General features: G+C 40.3%; 1 protein-coding gene across 3 annotated transcripts in view; it reads right to left on the reverse strand.

Moving 5' to 3' along the window:
* The window catches only part of GADL1 (glutamate decarboxylase like 1), a 160,175-nt gene that overhangs the window by 88,640 nt on the left and 51,751 nt on the right, over window positions 1–19,784 (reverse strand). For all 3 annotated transcript variants that reach the window (XM_044383332.2, XM_026496854.4, XM_044383334.3), the window contains 3 exons: window positions 18,308–18,424; window positions 14,836–14,900; window positions 14,506–14,587 (listed from right to left, as the gene is read on the reverse strand). In XM_044383332.2, coding sequence (XP_044239267.1) covers window positions 14,506–14,587; window positions 14,836–14,900; window positions 18,308–18,424 — 264 coding nt within the window. The remainder of the gene's footprint in view (window positions 1–14,505; window positions 14,588–14,835; window positions 14,901–18,307; window positions 18,425–19,784) is intronic.

Consider the following 19,784-nt stretch of genomic DNA (forward strand, 5'->3'; position numbering starts at 1 on the left):
AAAAGTTGTCAATGAGTGGAAAAGAATAGATAGCTGAATGAGATTTGCAAATACCAATATCACCCAGAAGAAGAAGATGGTAACACCCGCAAGTTTGGCTTCCCTGTCTTTCCAACAAAGTCACTGATAACGTAAGCAGTTTTGATTATAAGAGGTGTCTGGATGGGATAAGGGGAAGAGATAGTGTATATTCGGCAATGGAAGAGAATCTACTTAAAACATATATAGAACTTCATCGATGCACACTTCTGAGCTGGACTTAAGATGCTGAATTTTCAGCTTCTGTGATGATGGTAACCATCATTAAAGAAATAAGTATTCTTAAGACTCTATAAGCTTAACTGTCTCTGTTTCTTATATCAAAGAAAGGGATAAGAATAGACAAAGAAAGGAAGATGCTGGTTATAGAAGCAAAACAGATTAATCTATATCAGCATAGATATAGTAATACGTAATATTCATCTCTCAAAAAATTTTAAATGATTTTACTTTGGCTAGTGAGTTACAAGCAGTTTTTATGTTCCCCGTTACACTTGACTGTGCTATCATCATCATATATTTCTTTAAAAATGGAAAGAGGGGAGCCTGGATGGATCAGTCAGTTAAGCAGCTGCCTTCAGCTTAGATCATGACCCCAGAGTCCCAGGATCGAGCCCCACATCTGGCTCCCTGCTCAGTGAGGAGTCTGCTTCTCCCTCTCCCTCTGCTCATCCCCCCACTTGTACTCTGTCTCACTCTCTCTCTCACTCTCTCAAATGAATAAATAAAACCTTTAAAAAACAAAAATAAATAAATACAAATGGAAAGAGAATATGAATAACTATTATTTTAAGTCAGCTTTGCTGCAACTAGCTTTTCTAGACCAGCCTTTTCATCAGGGTTCTACTCTTAACTGATCTGCACTCCCTAAACCCCTGCTTTTTACTCCATTACATAACTCTATGACATACATTGCATATCATATTTTAATTATTTGCTTGAAATCTGTTTCCCTTACTAGCTTTGAGTTCACTTAGGGCAGGGATCATGTCTTAGTCATCTAACACACAGGAGGCTGCACATATCTGCAGGTTGAATGAAAGAATGAATAAACTAACAAATGCTTATCCCTGCTGGGCAGCACTGAATAGCAGCTGATTATTAAAAAGTTAAAGCCTGGGGGCACCTGGATGGGTCAGCCGGTTAAGCATCCGACTCTTGGTTTTTTGGCTCAGGTCACAATCTCAGGGTCATGGGTTCGAGCCCCACATGGAGCTCACTCAGCACAGAGTCTGCTTGTCCCTCTGCCTCTGCTCCTCCCCCCACTCACACACCCTCTATCTCTCTCTCTAAAAAATAAATAAACAACATCTTTTAAAAACTAAAAAAATTAAAAGTAAAGCCTAGTATATATCAGTTCTAGTAATAAAGGACTAGATAAATTGGAAATGCTCCTGCTGTAGAAAACAGAATAATTTTGAAACAGAACAACAACAAAAAAATTGCATCTAATGAAAAGCATCACAGACCTGCCCAAGACAGGAATAAACTACTGAGAGGTCCAAGGAGAGGAATGGAGCTTCAAAAGGTCAGCCAGAAATGTCTCTACCCCAGGGACATTTTTAGCCTGAGGGAGAAGAGCTAAAGCAGGAGCCAGAAGGGTGAGAAGTAAGGGAACAGAGACTGTGGCCACCACATGTGGGGACCTGTTGTATCACCATCCCGTCTCACCAACAGACACTCCAAGTACTTCAGGAAACAGAATTCAAAGGTGCTCAGGGTCACTAAGGGCCATAAAGCAATCCTTTCTCTTGTTCAGGATTCAAAGGTCTCCACCCTGAAATGGTGTGCAGGGTATTCTCTGGAGATCCAGAAAAAACGTCAAGCCTTCATCCTAGACTGCTAATTGTCCCACATGGCCAGAATGAAAATAAAATCCTCTCTCAAGGAAGGTAACTCCACTCTATGTTTTAAAATTATTCCTAAAAGTAACTTCTCAAACAAAATATTCAGTAAACCATCAAAAATCATAAGGTGTCTCTCTAGACAATATGAGAGCTAGGAACCATAGATGCAAGAATCAATAGGAATAGCACTCAAGGGAATTTAGATGCGGAGTTAGCAGAGGTAGATTGTGAATCTATGTTTACAATGTTCATGGAGACAAAGGCTGACCTTACAAATGTCAACAAGAACCTAGAGGCATTATATACATGAAAAAAACTCAATTAAAATAATAGAACTGGAAAGACAATAACAAGGTAAATGCTGAAGGAATGGCTTTAACAGCAGGTTAGATAGAGCTGAAGGCAGAATTCATGAATTTCAAGATAGGTCATCAAAATTATCCATAACAAAACACGAAGACACAAAATTAGGAAACGTACAAAATACAGTGAGAAACACAAGAAACAGGAACTCCTGGCTGGCTTAGTCAGTGGAGCCCGTGACTCTTGATCTCAGAGTTGTGGGTTCAAGCCCACACTGGGAGAGATTACTTAAAATAAAATCTTTAAAAAAAATAAAGAAACACAAGAAACAGCAAGAAGGTCTAATATACATTTAATTGGAGTGCCAGAAAAAGAGAGAGAAAAGGAGGCAGAGTTAATAATTAAGTGGATAGTTTTCAAAACTTAGGAAACCTCTCAATCCACAAATTTAACAAGCCCAATAAAGCCAAAGCAAGACAATCCCAATAAAATACATGTTTACAATACCATAGATAAATGGCTGCAACCTAAAGAAAGTTTGAAAATCTTAAAGGAAGGCAAAATAAAAAGTAATTTTGTCATTAAAAAAATGATAGGAGCACCTGGCTGGCTCAGTCGGAAGAGCATGCAACTCTTGATCTCTGGGTCATGAGTTCAAGCACCACATGTGGTGTAGAGATGACTTAAATAAACAAATAAAGTGAAAAAAAAAATGACAGCTAACTATGTAACACACAAAAGGGGGGGGGGAGGACAAAAAGGAAAAAAATAATTAAGTGTAAAAGAAAATTACTGACAGAGCTCTACCTCCAGAAAAAAATGAAATAAAAACGTTTTCAAAGAAACCAAGTCTAACAGCATATGCCACCTTTTGATCCACTAAGAAATTCTTAAATATGGTCTTCAAGAAAAATGACAATTCGAATAGATGGAACCTCAGAGATATGGCAAGCAATGAAGATATGTGCAGAAAAAAGGTTCATGGCCAGTTTTTGTAAAATTGCCAAATGAGAATAACCCAAATGTCCATCAACAGTAAAGAGGAAAAATCAATTGTGCTATAATCATATGGAATACTATAAAACAGAGAAAACAAGTAATGATCAGATTGTACCAAAACATAGATGAATCTTAACAAACATGAGGTAGGGGCGCCTGGGTGGCACAGCGATTAAGCGTCTGCCTTCGGCTCAGGGCGTGATCCCGGTGTTATGGGATCGAGCCCCACATCAGGCTCCTCCGCTATGAGCCTGCTTCTTCCTCTCCCACTCCCCCTGCTTGTGCTCCCTCTCTCGCTGGCTGTCTCTATCTCTGTCAAATAAATAAATAAATAATATTAAAAAAAAAAAAACATGAGGTAAATCTGAGCAAAAACAGCAAAGTCAAACCAAAAATACATATAGACTGCACGATTCCTTCAGAAAGGTAAAAGGAAACTCTATTATCTGAAGATCCACACTGCAGAGTAACACTGAAAAGAAAAGTAAGAAAGTCAATAACAGAAAGGAGCCCATGGGGGATTTCTGGGTTTCTGGCTATGTTCTTTGTTTGAATCTGTATGGGAACTACTTGATTACTCTTTTTATAACAATAAACGAAGCTGTTTATTTACATCTTATGAATGTTTTCATATTTTTCTTATATTTCATAACCATTCATTGAAAAAAAGACCAACATCTTCCAAACTCCCAAAAAAGCCCTCAGAACGAACTACCAGAGAAGGTATTGAGTTCTTTTTGCAATTAACAAAACTCTCTAAGTTATAATTTCCCATCAGTTTCATAATGGCTTAAGGGCAATATGTTTGCTGTGTGAATATATACGCATAAGTATATATAGAAGTCGTATACACCTTGAATTTAAAAATATGGTGACTATTTACAGAGTTTCCATTTTTCTATTCAGCCTACAATTGATTTCTTTATTATATGCCGTTAACAATTTTCCTACAACTTAGGGTTTAAGTACAATTATTAAAAGCCTATATAAAATAAATTTACATTTACCACTGCTGAGTTTCTACAAAGTCAGAATAATTCCTTTCACTTGGACTCATATTGACACTTTGAATTGTCATGGAAGAAAACCCCAGAAAAAAAAATTAACTCCCTGAAAGTTTTTGTCCTTGAAACAACAAAGCTGGAAAGCCTAATTAGGAATGTCAGGTATGTTTTTAGATATCTTCCTTGGAAAACAACATATATGACAACTAGAATTGTACAAAGGAAAACAAATAGAACAATTTATTCCAAGAAGTCAAAAGGGCCTCCAGCATCATACCAGGGAATGGAAATAGAAGAGAAATCCTGTTGCAATGAGTTCATAGTAAAATAAAGGGGGAAAAAATGGCAGATGCTTGGAATCCTTTAAAAATGCGAAAACCAACTTTTATCCACCTGAGGCAGGTGTAGCACGCTAATTATGGCAAGAATTTTTCCATTAGCTTCATTCCATGTTTCCTTTTATGCCCTTACCTTTTATGTTGCTTGATTTTCTTAGATTTTAGCTTATGTAATTCTCCTATATTATGAGACCCTAATCAGTTTTTTGTTTTAAGGTGAGACAGAAAAAAATTCAATCTGAAAATAGAATCCTCCTTCTGGGGTATTTTCAGCTGCTAAGCCACAAAGGTAGAATTTCATTTTTTTCCCCTTTTTCATCATTTCTTTGCAGATCTGAAGTCTTCTGTGTTGATTGGCAGAGAGGCAAATGTTGGGGTCCCCTACTGAAATGGGCGGGCTGCCATGAAGAATGCATTCTTTACCTGGAAGGCTATCAGAGAGATTCCCACACTCGTAGGGTTCTCCAGAAATAGATGGGCAGAAGATATTAAATCCCAGAGTGGGCAACACCCCAACTCATCTAAGTCAAACTGACGAAATTAATGTAGCTTAATCAGTGGGACCAGGTGGCAGTCACCCAAAGGTTTGAAGGAACTCAAGGATGAAACTGGGAAGCTGTTGGCCAAGATACTGGATCCAGCATATTACAAAGAGCCAACATTGCAAACTGCCAGATTGTGAATGTCATTCTGTCCATTAGAAAGGGTCAAGAGAGGACCCAGGGAACCTTAGAAAAGCAAGGCTCTCTTCCGCTTGTCCAGTCGCCAATAAAGAACAGCATCATTAGACACTAAAACGAAAATAAGTCCTAAGGGAAAGACAATATGGTTTCTGAAAAAGGAAAGCATGAGTCACTGATTTATTACTGGTCTCTGAGGCATGTAGATAAAAGGCCAAAGGTTGGCACAGTTAGAGTAAAGACTTTTTTTAAGAGCCAACATGAAATGGGATGTGAGGAGGTAATGGGTATGTCAAACCATATGGATAAGACAGACAATTTCTACACCCCGACAAAATTCCAAGGTACTGGCAGGAAGGACACTTTTTAAAACTTGAAAGAGATCAGGCTGTGATGATAGAGGGCATGCTACTTCATACTGCAGGTAACAGGCTTAAAACACATGACCATTGATGGTTTTGGAAAAAGACACAAAGTAAGTTGACTCTGGGAAACATTTCACTGAGCACTGAGTGTCAGGCTTTGTACTGAGTAGTGGGACTATGCAATGAATAAGACCCCGTCTTCCCTCCAGGAGCTCAGTCTGCTATATACACGAGTCCAAGAACCATGGAATAGGTTCTGCATGGGGACTTAGGCCCATTTACGACAAGTTGGTAACTACTGATTGAAATCAGCTAGTACGACCACCTTAGGCAGTAACTCATCCCTTGGAACCACAGTTCACAGAGGAATTAAGATATTAGGCTATATGGAGCATAGATCTAAAACAAAGTGCAACTCCTTTGTTAAAATTAATGACAATTTCAGTACCAACACAGAAACCCTAAAACCCAACACTACTGGTCTGTTTGGTGGAGAAAGACATAATGGATTTTGAATATGTGCAACTCTAACATTAATTATTATATCCCTTGACCTCCCGGAGAGGGAAAGTAGACAAGATAACGGTGCTTGTCATGACTGATAACACCACGTGAAGGGTTTTTGTTTTTGATGGGACACACACATCCGTACACGCATATGCACACATTTCCAAAAGCCTCGTGAAAAGAAAATCCACTTTGGTTTCTTGCAATTAAAAAAAAAAAAAAAAAAGCACCAAGAATTTAAAAGGGAGAGGGCTATTTGCCAACCATGAATTCGATGAATTCTGCCAGTTTTATGCAATCTCAACCTTGCTGAAAAGTCTAAAACTTTTCTCCGTTCACGCAAGAACATCCAAGACACAGAGAATAATTCTGGCAGCATCAAGCACAAGAGATTGATGTCTCTCCTACAAGTGAAATGCTTTTTTTTTTCTAATCAGTTTTAAACACCTACCTTCCCCTTTTCTGCCACATTACCTAGAAGCTGTCATTCCACAGAAACTTATAATATGGGTGTATAAGGGAAGTGTGAGTGTTCTCCCGTATGAAAAAAAAAAAAAAAAGAATTTCTTTGATGATCAGATTGCTCAGTATTTTCAAACCATCTAATGGCACTTCCGTAGAAACTCCACGAAGAAAAACAAGAATTAAAAAAGAAATCCTCACAAAAACAGGCACAGTGTGTTCTCATTTCTCTGATAAATCTACTTTCCCTTCTCTCTTTTCTTGCACAGTTTAAAAAAAAAATGGCCTACAATAATTGTCACTTGCAATATCAGTTACCACTCAGAATAAAAATATAAATGGGGCTGAAAACTCTCTGCCTTCTCCTGGGGGACCATATTGGGAGATAATATTAGGCTCCCTTTTCTCGTTTCACTTTGCATCACAGGGCCTGGCCCGTAGTATACTTTCAGTGAGCGTGTGGAATGAATTTCCTATCCTCTTCTTCTGACTACTCCTTCTCCTAAAGAATAATTGGGACTACATTCTTATCCTCCTCTAGAATGAAGGAAAGAATTGCAAGCTTATTGGCCTCACGTTTGAAAGCTAGCCCAGAGTCTCATGTCAATCCCTCTGTCTAAAAAAGATCCCTCAGAAGGAGCTATGTCAATAGATAAAATTAGAAAATGTTTATGTGTGTGTCTGTACATGTGGGTGTACAGATGTCTTGCCTACTAAACTGACAAAGCTAAAAACCCCTGTGATGTCAAAGATTAACCCACACACATACTCTGCTAATGAGAAGGTAAACAGTATTTTAAGATTTACTTCTTTATGTAAGAGAGAGAGAGGGAGAGAGTGAGCAGAGAGGGGCAGAGGGAGAGGGTGGAGAGAATCCCAAGCAGAGTCCTCACTGAGCATGGATCCCGACGTGGGGCTCAATCTCATGACCCTGAGATCATGACCTGAGCTGAAGTCAAGAGTCAGATGCTTAACCCACTGAGTAACCCAGGTACCCCACGTAAGAGATATTTTAGAAGGAAAATCAAGAAATAAGTATAAAAAACCATCATGAAAGATGATCGTGGCTCTTCTATGTCTAGGAATTTATTATAAGGAAAGAATATAGGATATACATGAAGATTTAGCCTCAAAGATGGCCGCCAAATCTCTAATGGCCAAATAGTAAAAGGACCTAATTGAGTGCTTGCTTCGGCAGCACATATCCTAAAACAGTCTAATGGGTCAGCAATAACAAGATGGTCAAGATCATTACAATACGTCAAAATGATAGACTACTACACAGCAACTAAAAATGTATAGAGGGGCGCCTGGCTGGCTCAGTCAGTTAAGCGTCTGCCTTCGTCATGATCTCAGGGTCCTGGGATAGATTCCCACATTGAGCTCCTTGCTCAGCGGGCAGCCTGCTTCTCCCTCTGTCTCTCCCCCCTACTCGTGCTCTCTCTCTCTCATCCTTTCTCCCTCTCTCGCTCAAACAAATATTTCAAAAAAAATGTATAGAATGGGACGCCTAGATGGTTCAGTTGGTTAAGCATCTACCTTCGGCTCAGGTCATGATCCCAGAGTCCTGGGACTGAGTCTCGCATCAGGCTCCTTGCTCAGGGGAAGCCTGCTTCTCCCTCTGCCTTCCTCTCCCCCTGCTTGTGCTCTCTCTCTCTGACAAATACATAAATAAAATATTTAATAAATGGATAGAATGCATATTGGTTCAACAAAAAGCATTTGGTTAAACAAAAATACCATCCTAAAAGCAAAATATCTTATAATTTTTTTTAGATTAGGTATGTGCGTATGTATACACTTAAATGTATATGTGCAGGGGAAAATACATAAAAGGGCATCTTCAAGTATCTGTATTCTGTCACTTTTTCTTCATTTTTCTCCATATCTGAATTTTCTGATTCAGATGCATCTAATCTACAATGCATCTGAGTTACTTCTGAAATAAACATATAAAAATAGACATAATAAAAAAATCATAGCATCAACATAGTCTTTCCTAAAAAAAAAAAAATTGTTCAGTGACATTGTTCAGTGAAACTGGAAGTGCCTGTGAGTTAATATCGGGTGATAATGGTCGGTAGAAACGGAGAGGAAAAATCTATACTCAGAAAGTCATCCGATTAGCATGTTTCTCATTCTCATATATCTGTTAGTTTTTTTTTTAACTAAAAAGTCCTCCTAATAAACACTAAAAAATCAAAAAACCAATATTGAGATTTTCCCCTATCTATGCACTGATTCTTAGACTATATTGCCTTTTCTTTTAGATCAAAGCATCAAAATTGTCTTTGATCCACAACAGCCATGTAGTGCCAGCATTTACATCTGAAGTCAACCTACTTATAATCACAGTTTTTTTTTTTTAAATGTCTGATTTTCTTTTCATCCCTGTGCTGCAGAGATGGTTAGTGATAGTACAACTCTGAGAGCAGCAGCTCTGCTTTGTTTTGGACGTAGTCTTCTCTACTAATACAGGGCATTAAAAATGCAACCACCACAGCTAGTCAATCAGGAGAACAGCTTGTGAATGTCAGGGCTTTGAGGGTACAAATTAGGGAATTAGTTTTTCCCTTAACAGAAGTATATTCACTAAGTAATTTGCTTTCTTTTAACTAGAGTTATTCCCTTCCATTAACTGGAGAAGTCCAAATTAAAACCACTATTCATCAATTACCGCTGGAGGCAGGCTCAAGCCTTGTGTTAGGACCGAGGCAATAAAACTCATCAATTGCAATTTTCATCATTGTTATCTCAGAGCTCTCAGATGGAATAATTTGGGGTAGGGGAAAAACTGGCAACTCCTAGTTATTGCTGACACGATGGCAAATATTTCTGAGGCTTTTTTCATTGATTTAAGCATTAAATTTTTCAGTGAATTTTAATCTTGCCCTTGTTCAGTGAATCCTTGCTAAGCACTGCGGATGTAGCGGCAAATATGATAGCGTAGTCCCTCTCCCCATACAGCTTGTGTTCTAGAGGGAGGGGAAGTTAATACAGGAGAAATCGTAATGATGAGCTCTTTGTTTTGGACGTAGTCATGATTCAACAACCATGATGAGCTCTTATAGAAAGGGCACAGGGTCTGCGAAAGAACAGTGCGGAGATGCCAGTCCACCTGGCAAGTCTGGGATCTCTTCCTTAAGGAACTGACATGTCAGCTTCAACACGAAGGGCGACAGTCATGCACACTCCTCATAATAATCATCCCTCGAAGAGTATTTCATTAGTGACACTCTTTCCTGATCTTCCTCCTATGTCCCCGGCTGTTCTGACCTCAGCTTTCACAGACTCTAAAGCTCCTAAGTTCTATACCCTCTTCTCTTCTCACTCCCAAGGTCCTCCCAAGGCAATCCATTCCACTTCTAGGACCTTGAGGATCGGCTACATGTTAGCCACTCCCAATAAACTTTTCCAGCCCAGACCCCTTTTCCTAGGTCTGGATCTACGTGTCAAGTGCCTACATGAAACCTTCCCTTGAAAACTTCATAGGAATCCCAAATTTAACGTAGCCAGTGCTAAAATCAAGATAGTTCCTTCCCAAACCTTCTCCTCCTCCAGCAATCGCCATCTGCCTACACACGAACATTCACTCAGTTGCCATATTGCTAGGCAGGGAGTCAACTATGACACTTGCTTCTTCCTCATGTCCCACATGTAACTGGTAGTTCAGCCCTGTCTAGGGGATTGCTAAAGTAGATCTTGAATTTCATCTCATTCTTCCATCTCCCCTGCCATCAACTCTTCTGCTTCCTCTTCTTGCCTCCATTCTTGCCCACCTCCAGTTCTTTGTCTTAAATGAAAATCTTTTCAGATTACTCCCTGGCTTTAAAATTCTTTCTTTGCTCTGAAGATCAAGTCCAAAATCATTAAAATGATTGAAGACTCTGCAAGTTCCATCCACTGCTTCGTCTCATGTCAATCTTAGCACTATTCTCCGTGCTTCAGCTACAATGGACTTTTTTCAGTTTCTAAAATGAAAAGGATCTTCCCGGGGCCCCTGGGTGTCTGAGTCAATTAAGTGTCTGACTTCGGTGCAGGTCATGATCTCAGGGTCCTGGGCTTGAGCCCCGTGTCAGGCTCCACCCTGAATGGAGAGTCTCCTTGTCCCCCTGCCTTTCATCTCTGATCGTGAGCTCAATCTCTCTCTCAAATAAATAAATAAAATCTTTAAAAAGATTAAAATGAAATGAAAAGGACCTTCCTTTCTTAAAAGCTGTGTGTGTGCTGTTTCTTCTGCCCGAAACATCCCAGGTCTCACTGCTCTGTATTCTCTGAGTACCACACTCTTTTCTGTATCAGATAGGAGTGCATTTGGCTGCAAGAGACAGATCACCCAATGGACATGCTTTCAGCAATAATGACCTTTAATGACCTCATACTACAAAATGTTTGCAAGTAATCACTTCAAGGATTTGTGCAACATTTCAGAATTATTATTCAAGACCACAACTTGTCCCCTTTCTGCTCTGTCATCCTGTGCACGTTCCCCTTTTGATTTAGGGATGTCGTCTTGTGGTTGCTGGGTGGCTAGCAGAGTTCCATGCATCATGTTCTGATACAACTGCATTCAAGGTAGAAGTAAGGGAAAGGATGCTCTCCTCTTGGGTGTATCACTCCTAGCTGCAAGTAAAACCTTTCTCAAAAGCCTCATCACATTTCCTCTATAACATACTGACCATAACTGTGCCCCCATATGGTGGCTCCCAGTGCAGGGAGCCTGGTTAGATGGGTATCAGGAGGGAGAAGGGAAGGAGGTTGGAATAGCTGCAGAATATATGATCAACAGCATCAGACACATTCCTCGGACCACTTATCAAAATAATAAAGAATTAAATAGGAACAGTTTATTCATTGTCTCCTCTGTAAGATTATGAGCTCTTTGACTACAGGAAATGTGTCTGTTTCATAAGCCCAGAATTAGGACAGCACCTGGCCTACACAGGAAGTCAGTTAGCGTTGCTTGAATGATGAATGAATGAGTATGAAAGAGAACAGAGGCAGAAAATAGGTACAAAAGAGACAGAAAATTGCCAACACAAACCTTCTTAAGCTGATTGTCATATCTCATCTCTCATGGTTCAGCCCTCCATTCCAGTTAATTTAAAAACAATCTTTTATTTTAAAAAACGGTAACTTTTAAAAGTGTTCAATCCTTTGCACAATGCATGCAATTTTCCTAACTTCTTAATTCCTTCCATGTGAAATGACGTGGGTATTGTTTTTATTGAGATCCAGGAAGGAATTCTTTAAAAAAATAAAATAGGGCGCCTGGGTGGCACAGCGGTTAAGCGTCTGCCTTTGGCTCAGGTCGTGATCCCGGCGTTATGGGATCAAGCCCCACATCAGGCTCCTCTGCTATGAGCCTGCTTCTTCCTCTCCCACTCCCCCTGCCTGTGTTCCCTCTCTCGCTGGCTGTCTCTATATCTGTTGAATAAATAAATAAAATCTTAAAATAAAATAAAATAAAATAAAATAAAATAAAATAAAATAAAATAAAATAAATCACCCCTGTAATGGTGTTAGATGATCCAGAAAATTTTGAATTGCCTCAAGTACATAAATGTAAATCAATTCTTGGTGAAATCACTCAAATATCATTTGACAAGAAAAATGTATAAAAGCTAGAACTTTATTTAAAAGACTAGTCATAAAATTCGGGGTCTGAATTTTCCACTCCTGAGAGCATCACACCAACAGATAAGGATATCATTCAGATCAGCAGACTGGGGAGAAGGCAGATGTAGGGTGCCTGGCACATAAGCGATGCTTACCATATTTTTGTTCTTATATCTAGATCAAGGGAAAACCTGGGTATATTCCTGACTCTGTCATGTCCTAAATACACTAAGTATGGGTAAGCTGAAGTTGTTCCTTGGTTCACAAATGATATGGTAATCTTAAACTACCTTTCCATTACAAAATGCCGTCATAACTTCAGGAGTTAAATGCAGAAAAGCAAAACGGTGTAGAATATAGCCAACAGTAACCAACCTCATAAAATATTAGGGCATCAATTCGTATTGCCAAAAGTGTCTCTATCTCTAAGTGCAGATTCTGTTCATAGTTTCTGATGGATCTTGAAGGGGAGGAAGAAATTTTTCTTTATCCTAGGTTCCTCTAGCTGAACTAAGAATTAAATTTACATGAAGACAGATTAACAGGGAAAAAAAAGTTTTATGATGTGCACATGGAGGCCAAATAATGAGCTTGAGACCCAAACAAATGACCAAGGCTGTTTTTATACATTTCAGACAGTGAGACAATAAATTTGTGAGGAATGGACAGGATAAAGAAAACAGATGCTTGAGAGTTTTAATTAGTAAGGTATTCTTTTTTTTTTTTTAAGATTTAATTTTATTTATTTGACAGAGATAGAGACAGCCAGCGAGAGAGGGAACACAAGCAGGGGGAGTGGGAGAGGAAGAAGCAGGATCCTAGTGGAGGAGCCTGATGTGGGGCTTGATCCCAGAACGCGGGGATCACGCTCTGAGCCTAAGGCAGACGCTTAACGACTGCGCCACTCAGGTGCCCCATAATTAGTAAGGTATTCTAAGTGGAATTCGGGCTGAGGCAGCAGATTAGTAAAAAAGGAACAGGTTTGTTTCTACAGCTCTCTTGGCTTTCAAGTTTCTGTCTCTGGTGGTAGGATGTCTTCTTACTTCTTACTACAGGGAGGGTCCCTTTCTTACGGGACATTTGTTTGCCGCTTTCAGAGGACAGAGGGGGCCCAAATGTCGTCACCCTGGCTAATTTCCAAGTACCTCCTATTAAAAATAATCAATATGCCGTCGGGGTGCACTTTGGGAGGCCTGCCCTTGGCCCCTACCGTATTCCATTTAGACACCTCAAAACACAAAGGGCTCTGACATACAAATGTCACAATTCATTTTTAAAGAGAGTTGTAACTATCTGCACATGCAAGACTAGGTTTTAATTTTAAATACGGCTTTCATTTGAAATAAAATTCCTTAAAAAGAGAAAATGACTTTAGCATTGGCAAAGGGAGTCCCCTAAGAAAAAAATGTAAACAGATGGCTGAGAAAGATCACCCACATGCCGCACACATATCTTGAGGAGGCATTTCTAAGAATGCAGTGGCACTTCCCAGCCTGGGCCACTTCCCACAAGGATCCTTATTTTACCCAGAAAAAAAACACGGGGTTTATACCTGTGGCCAGGAGGAAACTCAGCAACTCTTTCCCACTTGCCCCACCGTGGTTCAGACTAGCTTCCAAACTCCCCCCAATGTTTCCAAAGAAGCTAATAAGTGCGTGGTCGGTGATCAGCCCTGAACTAGCATCTTCCTGTATCAATGCGCTGCTAAGCCCTAGCTAAGCATGTCAGGCATTCAAGTTAATGTCTGACACACATCTGTTCCACTTTCTCAGCAAGCAGAAGTTTCAAGATGACTTAAATCCCAGACTTAATCAAGGAGAACAAAAACTTGGCAATGTTTAAAACTGAGGTTTAGGGGCGCCTGGGTGGCACAGCGGTTAAGCGCCTGCCTTCGGCTCAGGGCGTGATCCCTGCATTATGGGATCGAGCCCCACATCAGGCTCCTCCGCGGGGAGCCTGCTTCTTCCTCTCCCACTCCCCCTGCTTGTGTTCCCTCTCTCGCTGGCTGTCTCTATCTCTGTCGAATAAATAAATAAAATCTTTAAAAAAAAAAAACTGAGGTTTAAAATATAATACAAATGAGGGCAAGAGAGACCATTTTGCTGTAACGAAAGAGATTATATAATACCAAAATCGAATCCACGAGATCACCTGAGCAGAAACACTAAATTTTTTTTTTTTATCTGAGGCTATTTATTTTTCCTTTCCGTGCCACCAACATTTACCAAAGACCTTCATCTATCTGGGTTCCAAAGCACCAAAATGTAAGCGAAAATGAGTCCTCCGCAAACACAGTAGTTTAACCCCCTTCGAAGCCCAAAGGCCAGAAGAGGAAAACTTACAGATTTATCTTTTACGAGGAGAGCGCAGCACTGAATTCCAGCCATCAGCATCTTGTGGGGGTTCCAGGCCACGGAGTCAGCTCTGTGATGCAAAAGAAAAAGGACAAAGGAAGGAGGGAACTTAATTAGCTTCTACTGGTGGAAAGAACCGTTTCATTAGCAGCACAAGGATTCAAGGGCTCAATGGTTTCAGTCCTTTGGGGAGACTGGAGTTTTCAAGTAAAAGAGTTACTTCGCCTCTTGTTTTCGGTGTGTGTTGTGTAAGTGTGCAAGATCCAGAGAGGTTCCCTTGTCTAAATAAGAGGTGCTGGGCCCCAAAGCAGCACTTACCTGTGGATCCCGTGCAGAAGCTGGCGGTGCTTCCTGGACATCAAGGCCGAGCCACCCCAAGAAGCCTGTCGAGATAGTTACAAAGTCACAACAGTGTTACTGCAATGTTCTGTGTTCGCCAGTCCTTTGTCATAGAAAACTCAGAGTGACAACCCTGGTACTTTGTTTTAAGCCAATGTTATTTCACCCGCCCCCACCTGTGTGAAAACCACCAGTCTGTTCTCTGTATTTAATAGTAAAATAGACAATATCTTTGCCAAGCCCGGCATTCTCCCAGCCCCAGTGTGCAAATGCTAATAATGAGACGTGGGCTGAGGGCTGGCCTTCTGCATAATAAATGTGGCACATGCTTGAGAGGGTGGATAGAGGGGTTCACAGGAACTCGTGGCCAACGAGGAAGGGCTAAGTGGATCCTATTAATTAGATCTTTTCAGCCAAATTGCTTTCAGTAATATCTGCAAATCAAAAATCTAAGAGTGAGAGAAAGGAAGCCCGGGACTTAGGAAAGATGTCCACTGGAGACTTACGCATTATGAACAAAGAACAAGATGGCTGAGAATAAGAAATGGAAGGAAACCCCACAGTCAGGAAGTCTGGAGGAAAGGGAGGGGGAATCAATGTGAGCAATAAGGAAGTCAGTCTGGTCCTTGCAATTGAGCAGACTTCTAAGTCTTAATCTGTAGGGCGAGGAGGGGTGAAGGCTGTGAGGGAATATGAGGGGACCAGCTTGGGCTGTGTTGAATGCCTCCACGGCTATCGAAACCACACAACTTTGCATTGGCAATGGAGTCATTATTACGTCAAATTTTTAGTAGAAAAACTAAGGTTCAGAGGTGGGAGGTCCCAGGTCTCACAGGCATTTAGTATTACATCTGGCAGCCTCTAGAGCCCCTGACTTTAAATACAGTGTTTACTACCTCTCCTGGGACTTGGAATGAAGAGTGGTTGAGACACGTCATGACGCTCTTCTGGGAGCGAGTGCCAAGCTTTGCGGCAGCCACAGCCTCTGCCTCAGAGAAGAGCCGGACCAGCTGGAATGTTCTAGTCTGAGGCAGAGGCTGAAGTAACATTTGCCCTCCTGGAGAAAAAGAAAACTAAAGTTTTCCTTATGCAGTTGTGTAAAGATGCCTTGTAATTAACCAAATATAAGACATTATCCAATGTAAGAGTCACCATTTTTTGTGTACCACAAAAAAAGAAAAAAAAATGACATCAACATACCAACTTCAGCTCTGTTAAAATGTAAACAAAATCAGTGTATCTTAGAATAGGTAAAATATGTTACGTATGCAGGGCAACTCGATTTTATGAAACGCCCAGGAGGATAAGCAACCATAATTACATTTAACAAAAATAAAGTAGACGTCACTTTTTAATATTTTAAAGGATTTTTAAAATATTTTATAGAAAATTTCAAACAGAGGCACCTGGGTGGCTCAGTGTCAGTTAAACGTCTGCGTTCGCCTCAGGTCATGATCCCAGGGTCCTGAGATCGAGTCCCACATAGGCTCCCTGCTCAGTGGGGAGCCTGCTTCTCCCTCTCCCTCTGCCGCTCTCCCTGCTTATTCTCAGTCTCTCTCTCTCTTAAACAAATACATAAAATCTTTAAAAAAAAAATTTCACACAAGCCAAGGTAACTACTGCAATGTGGCTGATTTTTATCTTTAAAGTTAATAAACTATACATGGTGTATGAAGTTTCTTCAAGATAAGCTACATAGTCCTTTATCAAACTTTGTCAACAGATTCAATATTATTATAATAACAATATAATGTGATATCACCTTATATCTAGCCTGTAGTATTAAAGCAAGAGTGAATATTGTCTCAATGTGAGCGCTAATTTCTTTACCAGGTCAGATATAACGGTTGTCGAATTCTGTCTACTGCTACTACATGCCTACTGTGTGCAAATCGAATAATTTGTATGGCTTCAACATTTCCTTATAAAAGTGTTCCCTTCAAAAAGTCAACCTTCAGGTTTTTTTTTTTTTTCTGGAAAATCTAGGGAGGTTTTCATTCATACTTTTAAGTCACAATTCTCTCTGAGCCTCTCTTAAGTCTCTTAATCTCACTCCCAATTTAGAAACTGCTGTTCTTGCTCTGCTTTGCATAAACTATATAATCCATATTTGATGTTTCTTTTATGAGAATGGAATTTTTAAGTATAACTGCTGATAGATTTGATTTTTCCCCCTTATTTCCACAGTCACAAAGTACTCACTTCATATTATCTTTTAGGACATAATGTATTATAATGCTCCGAAGTCTATAAAAATCAATAAGATAAAAGTTGAAATGTGAACGGATACAAATGAGACAATCCCATTTAAAGTCACAAATAATCTACCTGAAGGAGTGCCACTGGCATACTAATAGAGGCTGTAACTTGAGTGAGCTTTATATCATGGATGCTTTTACCGGGTATTAGCATATGTTTAATGAAAACCGTGAGCTGCTGAAAAATTCTCTCTGGAACGCAGACACGTTACTTTGAAAGCATAAGATCATACGAACTATAAAAGTATGTGTAGGTATATCCCCCAAATGCTGTTACCTTCCGTTCAAAAAGTCAAAAATAGTGCTCTTTCTTCTTCTGCTAAGGAGGCTATGAATCACTTATTTACCAGAAGAAAGTTCCCTACCGTGTCATCAGCACTTTCAACCGTCCCTCTATTGGGTTGAGTCAAACTAATTAACTGTTAGTTTTACAAAAAGAAAAAAGAAAACCCAAAAAGCTCAACAAGCATTCATAACGTCTGAATGCAAATTTTTAACCCTGAAGGAGTAGAATTTGAAGAGTTACCTTTAATTAAGGAAAAATTTATTATGAACAAACCCAGGACTAACAAAATTAATTAGGAAAAAAAGCTAATTCTTTAAGTCAGAAAATTATGAAGAATGTAAATTATCCGGATCCTTCTCAAATAATTATCTATGACGGATCCAGATAAAACCTGCTTTAATTATAGCATGCAATTATGTAATGTAGCTGTTTGCATTTTCCAGCTGATTGGAATCATGTAATGTCAGAGCTGGCAGATACTTTACAGACCACATCAGCCACTTCCTTCTTTATAAATGAAACTGAAGCCCGAACAGCTAAGGTTGCAATGAAGAAGAGGCTGATTGGAACCCAGAGTCAAACTCTCTTGATTTTCTAGTTCAAGGGGTCCCTCATACCGTGCTGCCTCTGTGACAGTAAATGCAAGGGACCAAAGAGAATGGTTCATGGGAGAAGAGGAAATATAATGGAACCTGGAAAACAAAACCAAAATTTACCTCAAGTCTTGGCATCTTCGTCTTTATTATCTTATGGAAAATAGCAAATTTATTTCCCTTCATTAGAAAGACACACTTTAAAAAAGTAGCCGGGGACCTCATGTCTGGTGTCTGAGAACACAAAGGACTTCCCACCAAAGCTGCAAATAGACTAGAAAGTTAAAGTGACGCGTACATACAAATGCACTTACGTCCACATGGAGCCAGAGGCCATGCCTCTCACAGATGTCTGCTATTTCATCCAGGGGATCAAAGGCTCCCAACACAGTGGTACCAGACGTGGCACAGACGAGAAACGGAGCTGCTCCCTGTGAGGAGGACCCACACACAAGAACCGTCACCATCACCGCTAAGTCTGTCCTATAGTAGGTTGGTAAAAGCATAAAGGCTATACACCCAGAAATGTATCTGGTTCCTTTGGAGGTAACCATTCAGACAGAGTGTTTTTCAGCTTCTCCACAATGTGGCCGCTTGTCCTTTCCAAGAGATCAAGGAAACTGAAACAATCCTATGACGGCAAGAGTCCTTTGTCCCAACTCCACATGCACCGTTTTTACTCTCCTTTTCTTTCTTTTTGAAGTGTTTTCTGTTCCTTAGATTTCCCACATACAAAGTGAGTAACCTCCACTGCAATGGCAAAATGGCCTTCTGTGTGATTCCTACCTCCTTTTGGGTGGGATTCACCGGGGGCTGAGTGTCAGCATTGTTATGCCTCTAAGAGATAAAAACAAGGATGGTGGGAAAATAACAGTCAGCTCCAGGTGCAAACCACGGAGGCCTGTCTGCCTGTCTCCTTGTCAAGTGCAGTTACAAAACAAAGAGTGTGATCAGGTACAAATTGGCATCAGAGGGGGTAGAGTGACCTCATTCGGATACGCTTTCTAAAATGGGTGCCCCAACAGAGAAATCCATTAGAATGTTCTAGAAAAAAGAACCTGCATCACTCCTACCATGGTTCTGCCTCTTCATACAGCTGATGGCTGCATCTTGTAGAGTGAACAGGTGCCAGAGGGCAAGGGAGGTGGGTGAGGGGGAGAAGGGAGACTATGGGAACACACGGAACGATGGAGGGTAATTCCGGCCAAGCTAGCCAAGCACCTTGGCCCCATAAGGAGCTTTGTAACAGCCAGGTATGAGGAAGTACGTGATGTTGTTCTCCCACAGATGCACCCCAGCATGTCAGCAAAGATGCGTTGCTCACTGTGGAAGTGCCTTGGAGGGACAATTGCACACAAGGGGGGGGGATGAGAATCTTAAGACTCTAGAGCACTTGAGGACTAAGTGACAAGAACGTTCCCTGCCTATAAAAGCCATTTTACCTCCATTTAGGATGGAGTCATTTTGTTCTCTTGGTTTTAACTTAAAGCGCAGTTGTTTTTGCAATATATTTTTATGTCCCATTTAATGTCAGGAGTTATTTCTTTTGAACCAGACTCCTTCCAATTTAGCTGACCTTTGACAGAAAGAAGTTACTTCTCAAGGGAAAGTGGGGCAGATCAAAGACACTTGGGCCACATCTTTAAATTGAGATGCACAGGAAACAAAGCAACGGTACCCAATGAATCCATTTGCCATCTGGGGAGACGGTTGTGACACATGGAATTCAGTCCACTGGAATCTGGTAGAGCAGGGCTAGTGGATGATAGAGCCCCTAGGGAGCCACCTGCT

The sequence above is a fragment of the Ursus arctos genome, unplaced genomic scaffold, assembly GCF_023065955.2.
Source record: "Ursus arctos isolate Adak ecotype North America unplaced genomic scaffold, UrsArc2.0 scaffold_20, whole genome shotgun sequence".
Taxonomy (NCBI): domain Eukaryota; kingdom Metazoa; phylum Chordata; class Mammalia; order Carnivora; family Ursidae; genus Ursus; species Ursus arctos.